Source organism: Mya arenaria, chromosome 9 (genome assembly GCF_026914265.1).
Source record: "Mya arenaria isolate MELC-2E11 chromosome 9, ASM2691426v1".
NCBI classification, from domain to species: Eukaryota; Metazoa; Mollusca; class Bivalvia; order Myida; family Myidae; genus Mya; species Mya arenaria.
Genome location: NC_069130.1, coordinates 63,921,796 through 63,935,529, shown reverse-complemented (window position 1 = coordinate 63,935,529; position 13,734 = coordinate 63,921,796). Strand labels below are relative to the sequence as shown.

Here is a 13,734-nt window from a genome sequence, read left to right as displayed (position 1 = left end):
TTATCCCACGATAGGGCCCATAATTGGTGACTGTTGATTCGTCTGTGGAAACGGGCGACTCATGTCGGAGCCAACACAGTGCAAACATGTGAAAACATGGTCCGGGTCCCACTGACGCTTGATAGACAGAAGCCGGTCGTAGTGTCCACCCCAGTATTCCGTCTTCCAGTTCGGGAGGTGCTCCGACGGTTCGTTAAAGTAGGTCCCCTGTCCGTACCTTATAAACAAATCAAAGTTCATGTATACAAGTTACTCGGAGAACGTCGCTAGTTACGGAATAACGATATATAACGGTGGTTGGATTGTAACCCGACACTGACCTACGAGTTATGGTGAATGAAGTTCTAGCACTGACCACACACAGGGGAGCTTATTTCTAGTAAACGTAGCTCCATTCGCAGACCCGTGAAGACACACCACAGACATAAGAACATATTATAATGTCACAAATCATAAACGGTATCATCGTATGTTTGTATTTAACAGAGAATCCCATCATTTTTAATGATAAGTCATTATATTTACACATTAACATCCATTCCGTAAATGAACTGCTTTTCGGCAATTGCGTTCATCAAACAGATATGTTCGGGTCGCAATAAAATATAAATCAACATTTTAGAAAGTGCTAGTTTATTGTATTTTAAATGTATTGTTGCCAAAAGTGTTTAAAGTTTACGTTTAAAAGTGATTTCAAGTGGTAAATCTTTTCCCGCGTTATTGTGACGTCATTTGAAAAATGTTTCCGGTTACAGTCGGGTCGTTCTATTTACAGAATGGGTAAGAAAGGATTAATGAATGGTTTTCTTAAATGAAATAAAGTATATTCTTGAATTAAATAAGGACCTATTGGTGTAAATAAATGGAATGAATTGCGGTGTTGATGGACTCTACACTCTTTGACCAGCCAAATTGCGTTCATACCCCGATAATGACATCAACCCCGCATTTCATTTTTTAAATAAATATCCGCTTTGCTTCCCTATTCAAACATGTTACATTTTAAAACTTGACAAATAAAAACATGTCGCAGTCCATAGATTATTCTTTTCAAACATGTTGCATTTAATAACTTATCCTTTTAAAACAGGTTACATTTAATAACTTACGTCAATAGGCGGTCTGCCCATTTAGCAATATAATCCTCTTCAGGTTGGAGCCCTGCCTTGCCCGGATACCAACTTCCTCCACAGGTCAAGCTCATGACTCCTGTGCGCATGCCTGGGTTCATGGCGGTCGCATCCGGTTGTACGTTGTTCATGTGGCCTGTGAATTTTATAATATACATGGATTCAGGTTTTGTTTTGATTCTCGATACCTTATGCAGCCTGCGCAATGTTAAGCTAGGTACACTTTGAGATGCAGGGACATGTTTAAAAAAGCTTTTACCAGACAAACTTTGTACCATTGAACTTCCTTCGACCACTACTAATGAAGCAAGCCTTATTAAAATGAAGAAGATTATCTTACCTCCTATCAGTGTTCCGGTACATCCCATATCGACGGGAAGTCCAGAATGGTTGCCTAGCAACATATCGTAAATGAAATCATAATAAGTGTCAGTGAATCCCCCAGGTTGCATCAATGTGTTAAAGATGTAGTTGTTCGTGTAAAGAGGGTCTTTGGAGTCTTTTTCGTAGTCCAAAAAGTCCGTCATATTAGTGAGCTGACATTGCGCGCGATATTTGTTTAAGAAAGGATCAATCGTGTGAAACGAAGGTGATCCCCATTCGCCAAAGTGATTCAGATACAGAATAACACCTCCCTTAGTGTGGTAAACAGGACTTCCTTCTGATGTTAACAATTGATATCCTCCCCATTCTGGAGCTAATGTCGTAGAGAGAAGGTCGTTAAAGGACTTTAAGAAAGCCCTACCCACGTCGTTGCCATTTCCGTCTTTGATGGCAGAAATGCATTCAAGTTTTACCATACTTGAATCCTTATGAATTTTGTATGTGAACGCCGTCACAATCCCAAACGTTGCGCCTCCGCCGCCCCTGAGCGCCCAGAATAAATCGGCATCTTGAGTGACGGTGCGTGCTCCGGTATCGTGGTCGACGTACACGGTTTCTGTTTCTGTAGCGTACACGAGGGACCCGTTTGCCGTAACCATCTCTACCTCAAGGAGATTGTCGATAGCGAGACCAAACGTTCGACCGATTGGGGAATGTCCACCACCCAGCGTGTAGCCACCCATTGATACGGTGTGTGCGGAGCCGCCAATGATCGTTCTATTGACCTTGTTTAGCTGTCAACAAAGTGTAAAATCGTTAAATCAATTTCAATCCACTGTACGGTTAACTAAGGGGAAAACATGAACCGTCAATCATACGATTACAAAACGAAAAGATGTTACCAACAATATTGCGGTTGACATTATTGTTATGAACAGTTTGAAATGCATTGAATGATCATGGTTTTACGTTTTTTCGCCCCAATCCATCGAGTGAATTTAAATCAAGTTCAACTATATTGCATGTCGATCGATATCAAACATCAAAGGAAACCGACGGAGTTTTCAACGATTTGGCAAAAACAATGGTGTTTCACCGGGATCGGTTGTCCTGTGAGCACTGTGGTAACTGTACTCATTTCTCACCTAGGCAACCAGAGTTCGATTGGCGGCTTTTGCGCATGTGAGTTTGATTGTGGTCACCAACTTCTTTAACACTTTGTCGCGTCTTTGTTTTATCTATTTTGATGATTGAACAAGCGAAGGATGCGAAATTCTAACAGAGAAATATCAAGTCCTATTGGGTAATCTCAAGTAATTTGTTATTTTTCAATTGTAAATAGCGATGGATGAGACAGGATTTCGTAAAAAATGACGCGGGCATGGTTTTATCATTCTGACGTTAAAAAAAATTGTAATACATACACAAAACAAACTTGGAAATATAAAATTGCTGATACTCAAGTAGTTGTAGTTGATCGGACACGAACTTACCTCAGTGTAGACGCGGATCCACGAGTTTCCGCTTTGAGCCTTCAACTCCCCGTCGGCGTTTCTTGTCGAGTTTAGTTTGACTTCCAAACCCTTCATTTTCTCGAGGTTTAACTGCAAAGTGCCATCACCCGTGGACCGTCCGATGTAGTCGTGCCCAGAGGAACGTATCGTAAGCCTGACATTGAATTTGTTCGCAAACTTTACCGTTCTTATGATGTCATCAACGCTTTCTGCCATAATGACGACGTAAGGAAACATCGTTACGCGCGCGTTTATCATAATTGTGACGTTCGGGTATTTTTCGTCCATGGGTGTGATAATGTTTCCGTCAAGAGAAGCGGCAAACTCCCGTCCTTCTTGGTGTGTAGGCATGCATATTTGGCCTGGCCAGCAGAAGTTGTCTTGTACATTTGTGTGGCACTGACCGGAACTTGCAGCATGTGTTACTACTGCGAACAGAAGCAGTAAAGCCAAAGTTTTGGTGTATTTAAATTTCCACATTTTAGACGCCAGTAACCCGAGGTATTGGTATTTGCTACTTACGAGTTCTTATGATATTTACAGATACTATCCCGAAAAAAATGTTAAGCCGAATAATTTCAAGTAAAACCACAATTATATAACGACTGAGCGCTCAAATTACAGTTTCGGTGCATTTATGTATGGTATCGTTATCGTGGTGTTAAAAATTAGCACAAATTATGAATGCCCTTTGTAACTGACAAATGTTCATGTCATTTATCCTGACTGATAATAACATTTTGAAATAAATACACCCTGAAACATACGAAGCGAAAAAATGACCGAATTACAAGACGCCGTAAATATACTCAAAACAAAGTTACACAAGAATACACCGATGATTGTGTATACTTTTGTTAGTAAATGGCGTAATATATTCGCATTTAACATACCGTTGTTGTTTTCCTTTTCACGATTCGATGTCTTTTTGTTAGAAACAATTGTTGCAAAGTTGTGCTATGCCTTATAAACAATATCGCAAATGAGACATGTTTCCCAGTACTTGTTAAACACAGGAAAGTTGTATACCGTGTATCGGTGCTTTATACCGAGCACGTTAAAGCGGTCAAGAGGTCCCTTCGCAAAGAGTTAGGGTATCTGGATCTCTTTCTTCAAGTCTTTCAGTAGTTTCCACATAAATATATATTTTCATATCTGGATTTTACAGGGATTTAATTGCGTATTGATGTCACTCCCATCACTCATATCACTTATTGCATTTAAACACAATTAAAGCGATAGTGCAGCCACTAGGCGCGGGCAGACATTGATTAACTCATATTACCAAAACATCATCCGTGTGTGCTATTTAAAGTTCAGCTGATAAAATTATTTTCTTTTTAAAACCGTGACATATTTTATCTTAAAAGTTTAAAAGCTTCATTCAGCGACCACCATGCCTTGTTTATTACGTGGTGTTTGAAAATTATTGGAATAATTTTGTTTTACATTTAGTCAGGTCAGCTGGATAAAATTTCAACAGCATATTTAAGACTGTTCGAACACATATGTTTAGACCATAATGATTTTATGTCGGATAGATTTTTCTTTGTATGTATTAACATATCGTACATTTGAGGAGCTTGTATTTTTGTTGCGCATGGATTCAATTGTTTGGTGATGTCTGGTCGATGAATACTTAAAGTGACACTCTTATTCAATATCATTGCATACACATGTATAATAAACATAAAATTTGAGTGATAAACCTTTAACTACTTTCTAAATCATGCATTTATGGAAAAATATCAATTACTGTTAACAAGATTGTAACCGTGTATTTAATAGCTGAAAACGCAACAATATTAAATGATTGGTGAATGCTAAAATATTTACTGTGATCTTCAGAGTTTCAAAGTTTATAGTGCACATATATTACATGTGATACGAGGTTTACAACAAATAAACATACAAAAATTAAATCGGTCAAGCTGTGTTAGTATTAATAAAAAGAACGCTGTTTTCTATCTTCTGGAGATAACTAAGACAAATATAATAAATATATTTATATGAATTTGTAACAATTTATAGTAAAATTGAGGTAAGCGCTAATTAGCCTGGTGTATTTATAAAATAATCCAGTAAAATCTTAAAAACCTTCGCTAAATTTAATAATTTCTTTTCATCTGTTTCATTCATCAATGTTTTATACATAATTGTGTTACAGTTATCACTTCGATATACAGTAGCAGTCGTTTTCTTGCATCAACAAAGTGAGTACATTTAAAAAGATAATAAAATTCGTCACCGACATCGTTTGATTGACAAAGATGACATTTCCTATTATTACGTTCAATATTAAACCATCGCCCCTTTTCAATAGGGAGGTGATGATTACACATTCGAAATCTTATCATATATTGCAAATAGAAATCAGGAACATTGTCAAAATAGCATCCATAACCAAAGGTATCCTTAAACATTCTAGAGTTCAAATATTTGGAGAAGGAATTAACATCAGATATCAAACTTTGTAAATATTGATCAGAAAGTGTTTGATTGATTCTAGTTAATAGCAGTTGTTTTGTACCATTAAAATATTGATACCATACATAACTAATTCCACATTCGTCAAAAAATTGTTTAACATGATGCATCCACTAGCAATGAGTATTTTTAAATTAAATTGAATTTAAACAATTGTATTAATTGTGGTAAATCTTATTTGCGGGTAAAAGTGTATCTTTAAAGATCATCAGTTACCACTTTATCGACTGCAGTATATGTTGGCTTATTTGTAAACGATGGGACTTGGGTGAGATTAAACATATACGTAAACTAGTCCCCACGACAATTTTTTAATGTTTCCCTGACCGCAGCATTTTTATTAACAAAGATAGTTTGATACATGATGTGGTCTGTCTGCATTCTACATTATTTTGTCCGTTGTCTGCGACTCTTGTTCAGTGACTATTAGTCCAATTAGTCTTATGCCTCATAAAAATTCGCGTAACTATGAAAGGACTAAATTCTGCTGAATAAAGATTTTTAGCATAAGTAAGGTACGTAGAATTGGTCTATGATGATCCCTCTTCAATTCAGTTTGTCAAATGTTTAATGTGCAACAAATATGAGTGGATATGCGGGGCTGCCAGGGCGTTACGTCAGACGTACGGACTAGGTACGTCCATCAAGGATTCCAGGTGGAATACAACACTTTGCGATTTCCCCACGTGTCTTGTTTGCGGTGTCCATAAAGACGCATCATTCAAAAAATAGTACGGGGCCAGGAGGCATATGACCAGAAGCTAAGATTGAGATCGTTCGAGTTTTAATTTTTGCCTGTCACATATCACGACTAACGATTAAGAAAAGGAGTAAGGCAACTAAATTCATTGAGATATTTTAGCAATATTTTAAATTTTTAACCTAAGCATATCCTAACCAACATTGATGGGGCACATTTATTGCTAGCAATTCAGGCGCTTGGTCAGTTTGTACACTCACCTAGTAGCGTCCATACCATCTCCGGCAACAATGCACAATTTCGTACAACGATTCATAGCCTAGTTTATGAAAACCATCCCTGATAGGAAATGTTCCAAGAACCTCAATCATTGTTAATTTACCAGCCACTAAGAACGTTATTCGATATTGTTTACTATTTTCATATTTTGATAGTTTGTATCTGTAGGTGGGTAGGCCGATATATCCATTGGAAATTCGCCGAACATTATAGAATATGAAATATATAAAGAAGGCAGTGAGTAGAAAGTGGCGTTACAAGAAAGTGATGAGGATACGGAAGTTAACAGACCGATGAGGTCTCATAAAGTTGATGATGCTACAGGTATTGGACGATTGGTTGCTTCACATGAAGGCGATGATCAAGAAGGTGAGAATTATTAGCGTCAAAAACAGAGGATCCGGAAGTTAAAAAATTGATGACGTCACATGATGATGGCGAAGATCTTGATGTAGAGAGGCCGGTGAAGGCGCATGATTTCTTTATCACCATAAATAAACAATTTTAAAAGTGTTTTAAATCAAAACTTTAAATAGATCAACCGGCAGTAAAGTTTGTATTTATATCAAAATTAGATGTAGAGCATCTGCAACAATTCTTGGCCCTTATACCAATGATATTCGAGTATAATACTCGCTTACGACTGCGATGGTGTGTCCTATGTGGATAAAAACTAGATCACAATGAACAATCATACAAAAACGTGTACGATATTCGTGAACCCAGTTCAGCGTGGTATTTAAGATGAAATTAAATGGTGTCGGTGTAATAGTGGGTCATGTCAGGTCAGGTGTTTTAATCAGGTTTTCAACGAACACCAGTTTATAAGAGTGGGTATGTATTTTGATGTGTGGGCGGACGGGCGGGCATCAAATATTGGTTTCCACCCAATAATTTATACTAGCATTGATCGCTAGTAGTGAAAGTTGGTATGTAGGAAGCTAATGTGAAGAGATAGCTTGGGATTGCCTTTGAGGGGGATTGGGTCAAATGGTTAAGGTCACTGCTACTAAATCTATGAAAAATGGTTTCCGCACAAAAACTTAAGTAATAATTGTTGGATAGTGATCGAAGTTGGTGCATAAGTAGCGTATGTAAATAATATTGGTGACTATTTTCTGTTATCTAAGCATTGGAACTAAATCAAATACTTATACATCAAAACTTTGGCACTTTCAATAACGGCGATTAATATCTCAATGATGTATAAATGACCAAAGAAGCCAATCTCAAATTTGAATAAAACATAAAGCTGAGTTGATTGGGAGGTATTCGTTATTCCGGAACCCGTAATATTTCGATGGATGATTGGAAAAACCTCCATAAAGGAGCATCGTTGTTCTCTTGCAGCTCGATAACTAACTTCTGGGATGTGTTCAAATATATACATATTTATCAATATCATTTAACAGACGTTGCTGATAATGCCCTACTATAAGCGCGAGAGAACCTGTTAAGCGCATTCACATGTCTAAAATTGCTCCGCCCTCTCTTTCCCGTGCGCGTGCGTCAACTTTTGCAGGTGGGTGTTCCTTTTTGTCTAGGAAGTACCCGAACAGAGTTAATTGATTGTAATGAACGAAGACTATGATACCAGATATGATATACTTTTACTTTTTGCATAAATTGCTTCTAAAAGAAACGTTAATGCGTTTTGAATTGTGTGCTTAATAATTTCTGTTTGTTGTTTAAGGTTTGTGAATACTCGATTTGCGATTTCTGAAGTGTGAACTTGGCTGGAGCATATCGGAACGATAACAAGACGGCGAAGCTTAATTTACGATTTGCGTGCTTACCGTTCAATATGGAAATGGTTATCAAACTCTCCTTGTAACTTGATTTAGCGGTGGTAACTTATCTTACCGTTGGTAACTTATCTAAGCGGTGGTAACTTATATGAGCGGTGGTAGCTTATCTGAGCGGTTGTGACTTATCTGAACGGTTGTAATTTAGATGGTAACTTATCTGGACGGTGACAACTTATCTGAACGCTTGTAATTAAGATGGTAACTTATCTGGACGGTGACAACTTATCTGAACGCTTGTAATTAAGATGGTAACTTATCTGGACGGTCGCAACTAATCGCAACTTATTGAACGACGTCAACTACTTGAGACTTGTTCCGCATTTCCATTTTAAAATGGAACCAATTTCCATGTGTCCGCAATAAAATAAGAAAGTCGGGTTTTAAGTATATAGGTCCTCTAACAGTTGAGGTGTAAACTTTCGAGAACTATCATTTGTCATTTGTTCCCAATGCCCTGTAATGTATGAAGAAGGTAAAAGTTTCACGTTAAATTGACAATTATGTTACAAAAGAGTTACTGAATACACACACCTCTGATGAATTTTAATCATCCATTCAGGAATAATTTGATACATCGTATAAAGTGGTCATATTATGGAAAAGGATTTACATCAGCGATATATTTTTATCATTTAAAGATAAACAATATGTGTTTGAAGGTTCTTAAGCTGGTAAACTAGAGGGAGGGGAAACAGGCCCTTGCGATCCACTTGCTAGAGCTCCACTGTAACACTGTAGGGCATTCCGAGATGTCAAAGCAATCTTACCGATAAATATCAATCTGATGGCTGTTCTTACCAACATGAGAGAGCGGCAGAGTTAATGACACTAATGTAACCATTTTTACCAGACCATTTATGTTGTTGTAGACTATCCTAGAGTCAATGAGGCTAACCGGAGCAAACATGTGAATGGAGATTGTATTCTAAACAGTTGTTTAATGCGGACGGCCAATTTATATAAACTTCTAAAGAAATGTTCCAACATTTTATGGAATAATATTATAAAAAAGTGTTCACAAGTTCAATAAATCTTCCAGTTTGCGGTTATTTATAAAATTTGTCAAATTTCATCCCTCTTCGATGACTCAACGTGCACAAACTGTTATCAGTCGCGTATTTAGGTGGTTAAACCGACATTATTTTACCCATGAAGGCCGATTAACAGCAAAGAAAGCGTCTGGAAAATTGAATACCACTTTTAAATAATGTTAGAGGAGAAAACATTGCATAACTAGTTTGTATTTTGTGCAAAATCGACCTTCAAAGTATCAACCCTTGTTTCCACATTTGTATACATCAGACTTGTCGAAACATTTCCTTCATTATATTGTTTTTATCTCGACACTTCATAGCTTGAAATAAAAAGCCAATAGCAACATACAGATTGTAGCGCCTATTACGCGTCATAAGATTTTGGAAATATATAATTTATACTACCAGCCGAAAACAAGTCCGCTGCCATTTTGCAGCTCAGACTTAAAATCCTCTAATAAGCTTTTGCAGCTTCTTAATACGCGTACCCTAACACTTTCCCTTTAAAACTGTAGAAAATAAATGCAAGAATAAGAAGTATTGTGTGCTCCTTAGTTTAAGGGTTTTAATTAGAACAGGGACAATCCACATTTGTAGACATTATACATGTGCAATGACCGAGGTTGAATATTTTTAGTATTGCAAATACACAGACATGAAGATACAAAATATGCCGGTTAGCACTTAATGATTTCAATGATTATATCATGAGACAATAAAGTAAGATGGGTTGTTTTGTGTGTCGGCATGATTATTATACTAAGAATAGCTTTTTATATGTGAACGTTGTGTATAATATTGAAGTCCAAATACGTTGACGGATTTGTTTCTGATTTTTGTATGACAAATCCTTTTTTAGCGATCAGAAGAATCCCGTATTGAACGTCTATTGTTTTAGACTATATGTTATAGGTTAATTACCCGCGACCTCTACTTTAGAAAAAGACGGTTTTGGGGAGTGCTATTTTTGAAAATTTGGACTTTTTAAAGAACTCTAATGATCGTTCATATCCGATATCGACGCAAAAAAGTAAAACACAGACACTCTTAGAGGTGTTTGATTGGGCATGGGGAGCCTACCACCCACATTAATCTACACCTTCGTTTGTGTAATTGTTTATTATGATGCCTGTATTTATTCTCTGATATTGATATAGAAATAAAGCGTGTAACTAGGACAACCACTCAAATACGCTAGTACATATGTGTTGTACAATACATTCTGGTTTCAACAGCCTTAGGTTTAACATTGAACAAAAATATCACAAATTGATCACAGAAATATAAACGTTTAGAGAACTGTAAATATATTGATTTGTACAAATGCGCCTTTTCACTAGTGGTTGCAGCCAACTGTAGTGTACTTAAGTATCGACATGGACTTGAAACCGAAAAGACTTTTATAAATAGTTTTATATATAATGCTTTATTTTAGAGCTCTTCGTTACATGTACATGACAAAATGTTGAAACGATTCATCTATGCCTCACTGACTCTCAGTACGTTCGCACGTTGTTTTGATCTGAAAGTTTGAAAATTATGTATAATATATAAATTTAATTATAATATTGCTATGCATTATTATTCAAAACATTTAACATACTGCGTATGACATTGCGAACTGAAACACTAAACACTAAAACATTGTAAATAGTTCATACTGAATCAGACTGTGATTTAAAAGGACTGTCGTTATCTGTCGTAAAGATTATTTTCCGACACTTGCAAGTTGCATATAATCGGCCCGATAAACTTTACTTTATTACGTCAGTTGACCACTTGCATTTTATCTACGTTGGTCACGTGATCACGTTCTTTTCTTCTATTTTACATTGAGTTAATTGGTCAATAACGTAAATTAAAGAAGGCAGTTATATACACAATTTCAGCGTACGTGGGAAAACTTTGTGTATTTAAAACCGTACACTAGACATACATGTTATTTAACGAGGTTTTGTTTTTGTTCGCGTAAAAGAAATTATTCTATGTTTATTTCACTTTAGAATGTCATCAAGTTTGTTTCAAAATGTCTGTCGGCTGATTGGTGACCTTAGTCATATCCATTGCCGACATGAAATTTCAAATTCGCGTAACTGTGAATGTACTAAATTCTGCTGAATAAGGATTTCTGAGCAAACAAGGTTCGTAAAATAGGTCTATGATGATCCCTCGTCAATTCAGTTTTTCAAACTGCCAAACCTGTTGAGTATTATAAAGAAATTATACAAGAGATATTTATTGCTGAATGAATTGCATTAGGTGAATTGAGGAAATGATATGCAATGGAATACAACTCCTTGCGATTTCCTCACGATTTGTCTGCGGTGTCCCTAAGGACGCTTCATTCAAAAGATCCTACGGGGCCAGTAGGTTTGGGACCAGAAGCTACGATTGTACGGAGACCGTTCGAGTTTGAATTTTTGTCTGTCACATATTACGACTAACGATTAAGAAAAGAAGTAAGGCAACTAAATTCATTGAGGTATATTAAGCCATATTTTAACACAAGAATATCTGTGCCAACATTGATGGGGCAAATCTGTTGCTAGCATTTCATGTGCTTTGTACACTCACCTAGTAGCCTCCATACCGTCTCCGGCAACATCGCACCCATCTATAGCCACAGCGACCGCTCCAACGCTCACCGCGGTAGCAGCGGTATCGGCATTGACATGACCCGCCACCACCACCCCAGTAACCTCTTCCTGAAACGACATTTTAAAATAGGACTAATTTTACCCTCCTTTAAGTTGTCCTCTCCCCTAACCCAAGTCTGGGGTAGTATTACACTCTGGTGTCTGTTATGATTGACCAGATCTCAGATCAATGAATAACGATAAGTCAATGCATTACTGATGCTGGCCCTTTTCCTTGAACATAGTCCTAAATGTCAATAAGCCAATATATAATACACCATGGCTGATCAACTTCGGATTATTAAGCAGAAACTATTTTTTGGTAGAAGCAACCGTTCAAGCCATCCCAGTAAACGGATACTCGTGGATATTGCAGTGACTTGAATAACATGTTTGCAACGGATCATGCGCTCTTAACACACAGCCTTTGTAACACACATACTGCGGCCCTTGGTTAATATGTTGCCTGAATATAACTTAAAGTTGGCCGATTCCACAGATAATTATTCCTAGAATATGGTTTTAACTTTTGTTTGTACATATAACATACACAATCACTGACCGTCGTTGACCGTCGGCAATTGGAACCCGATGATAACCTCCACTGAATTTAATGATTAGTTTTAACGATATGTTATACTATTATAATATTATAAAGTAATATATTGTCTATATGAAAGAATCACACCTTACGAGAACAATTCAAATAATATTTTGAATTGAAAACACAACTAAGATAAAACTAATGAGTAAAACGTCCTTGTACCAGCCTGGTGTTTTCATTCTCGACGGCTGGCGGAAGGGACACAACTGCCATTTAAGTTTTAGGTTATACTTTATTCATTTTCGGTAGTTGAATATTGCTTTTTTTATAATAACGTTAGTGGCACTTCTTTCTTTCTTTCGTAATGATTTATAGAATATTAGGCATTTTTTTCTGATTTTTATACAGCTATTTGTACTTCATCAGAGAAATGTCACTAGGTTCAAATTTGTTTAAAACAATTTACATCATCAATGTTATTCACTATATCATATAACCAAATGTAACTGTTTCTCTCATTCATTCTGTACAATTAGATTGCATTCTTAAATAATTAAGATGTTTATCATTAGTAACATGTAAACTGTTCATTATATGCCCGTCAGTATCATAATTAATTTATACAATTAAATGTAGCTCGTTTGATATTTTTATGCAATATAAAATTACATTGTATGTTTTGATCATGGCTCATGTTTTCTGAAATCTTACAAATGAATTGAATGTTTTAATTCGAGGAATAAATGATCTTCTATGTCTTCTTTAACAAAGCTTGCTCGAATATTATTATTTCAAAGAAAAACAACACAATCAAAAACATAACAAAACGCTGCATTTACGATCACGTGGTGCTGAAAGTCCTACCTTGGGCTTGCGTCTCTGGTATCATAGCGCAGGTCAGACATCCGACGATCAGCAGGGTTAGCAGTAGCTTGTTCATTGCGACGCGTGGAGCAGTTCGTCCTTAACTGACAGTAAACGGTAGTTCCGAAAGCGATGAACAGGGTTTTGTTATTGAACCCGCGCTCACTGCCTTTTATATAATCATTTTAAGGATGTCATGACTTTGCATAACCGCAACATGTCAGCGTTTTCTTTTTAACAACATGTCCGAACATTGTTTTCCATTACCTATGTCCTGTATTGTATGTAATCAGTGATATTGGATAACTGATCGATAATTACGTTTACTTGTAGTTGGTGATTTCAACATATGTTTGAAGTATTAATCAAAGCGCTTAAAGCGTTGAATGGCTTTCGGCCTGCAACGTTTTGTGA

General features: G+C 36.6%; 1 protein-coding gene across 1 annotated transcript; it reads right to left on the bottom strand.

Moving 5' to 3' along the window:
• On the bottom strand, window positions 1-3,448 carry LOC128246266 (uncharacterized). Its single transcript, XM_052964457.1, has 4 exons — window positions 2,948-3,448; window positions 1,471-2,248; window positions 1,110-1,266; window positions 1-217 (listed from the first exon to the last, which is right to left on the bottom strand). The coding sequence occupies exons 1-4, from the start codon at window positions 3,446-3,448 to the stop codon at window positions 1-3; spliced, it is 1,653 nt and encodes a 550-aa protein (XP_052820417.1).
• Between the last annotated feature and the right edge of the window lie 10,286 nt (window positions 3,449-13,734).

Coding starts and splice junctions, on each gene's coding strand:
- LOC128246266 (XM_052964457.1), bottom strand. CDS start 3,448: ATGTGGAAATTTAAATACACCAAAACTTTGGCTTTACTGCTTCTGTTC. Junction 1,267..1,470: donor TACCGGAACACTGATAGGAG/GTAAGATAATCT, acceptor TAAAATTCACAG/GCCACATGAACAACGTACAA. Junction 218..1,109: donor TGGGCAGACCGCCTATTGAC/GTAAGTTATTAA, acceptor TTTGTTTATAAG/GTACGGACAGGGGACCTACT.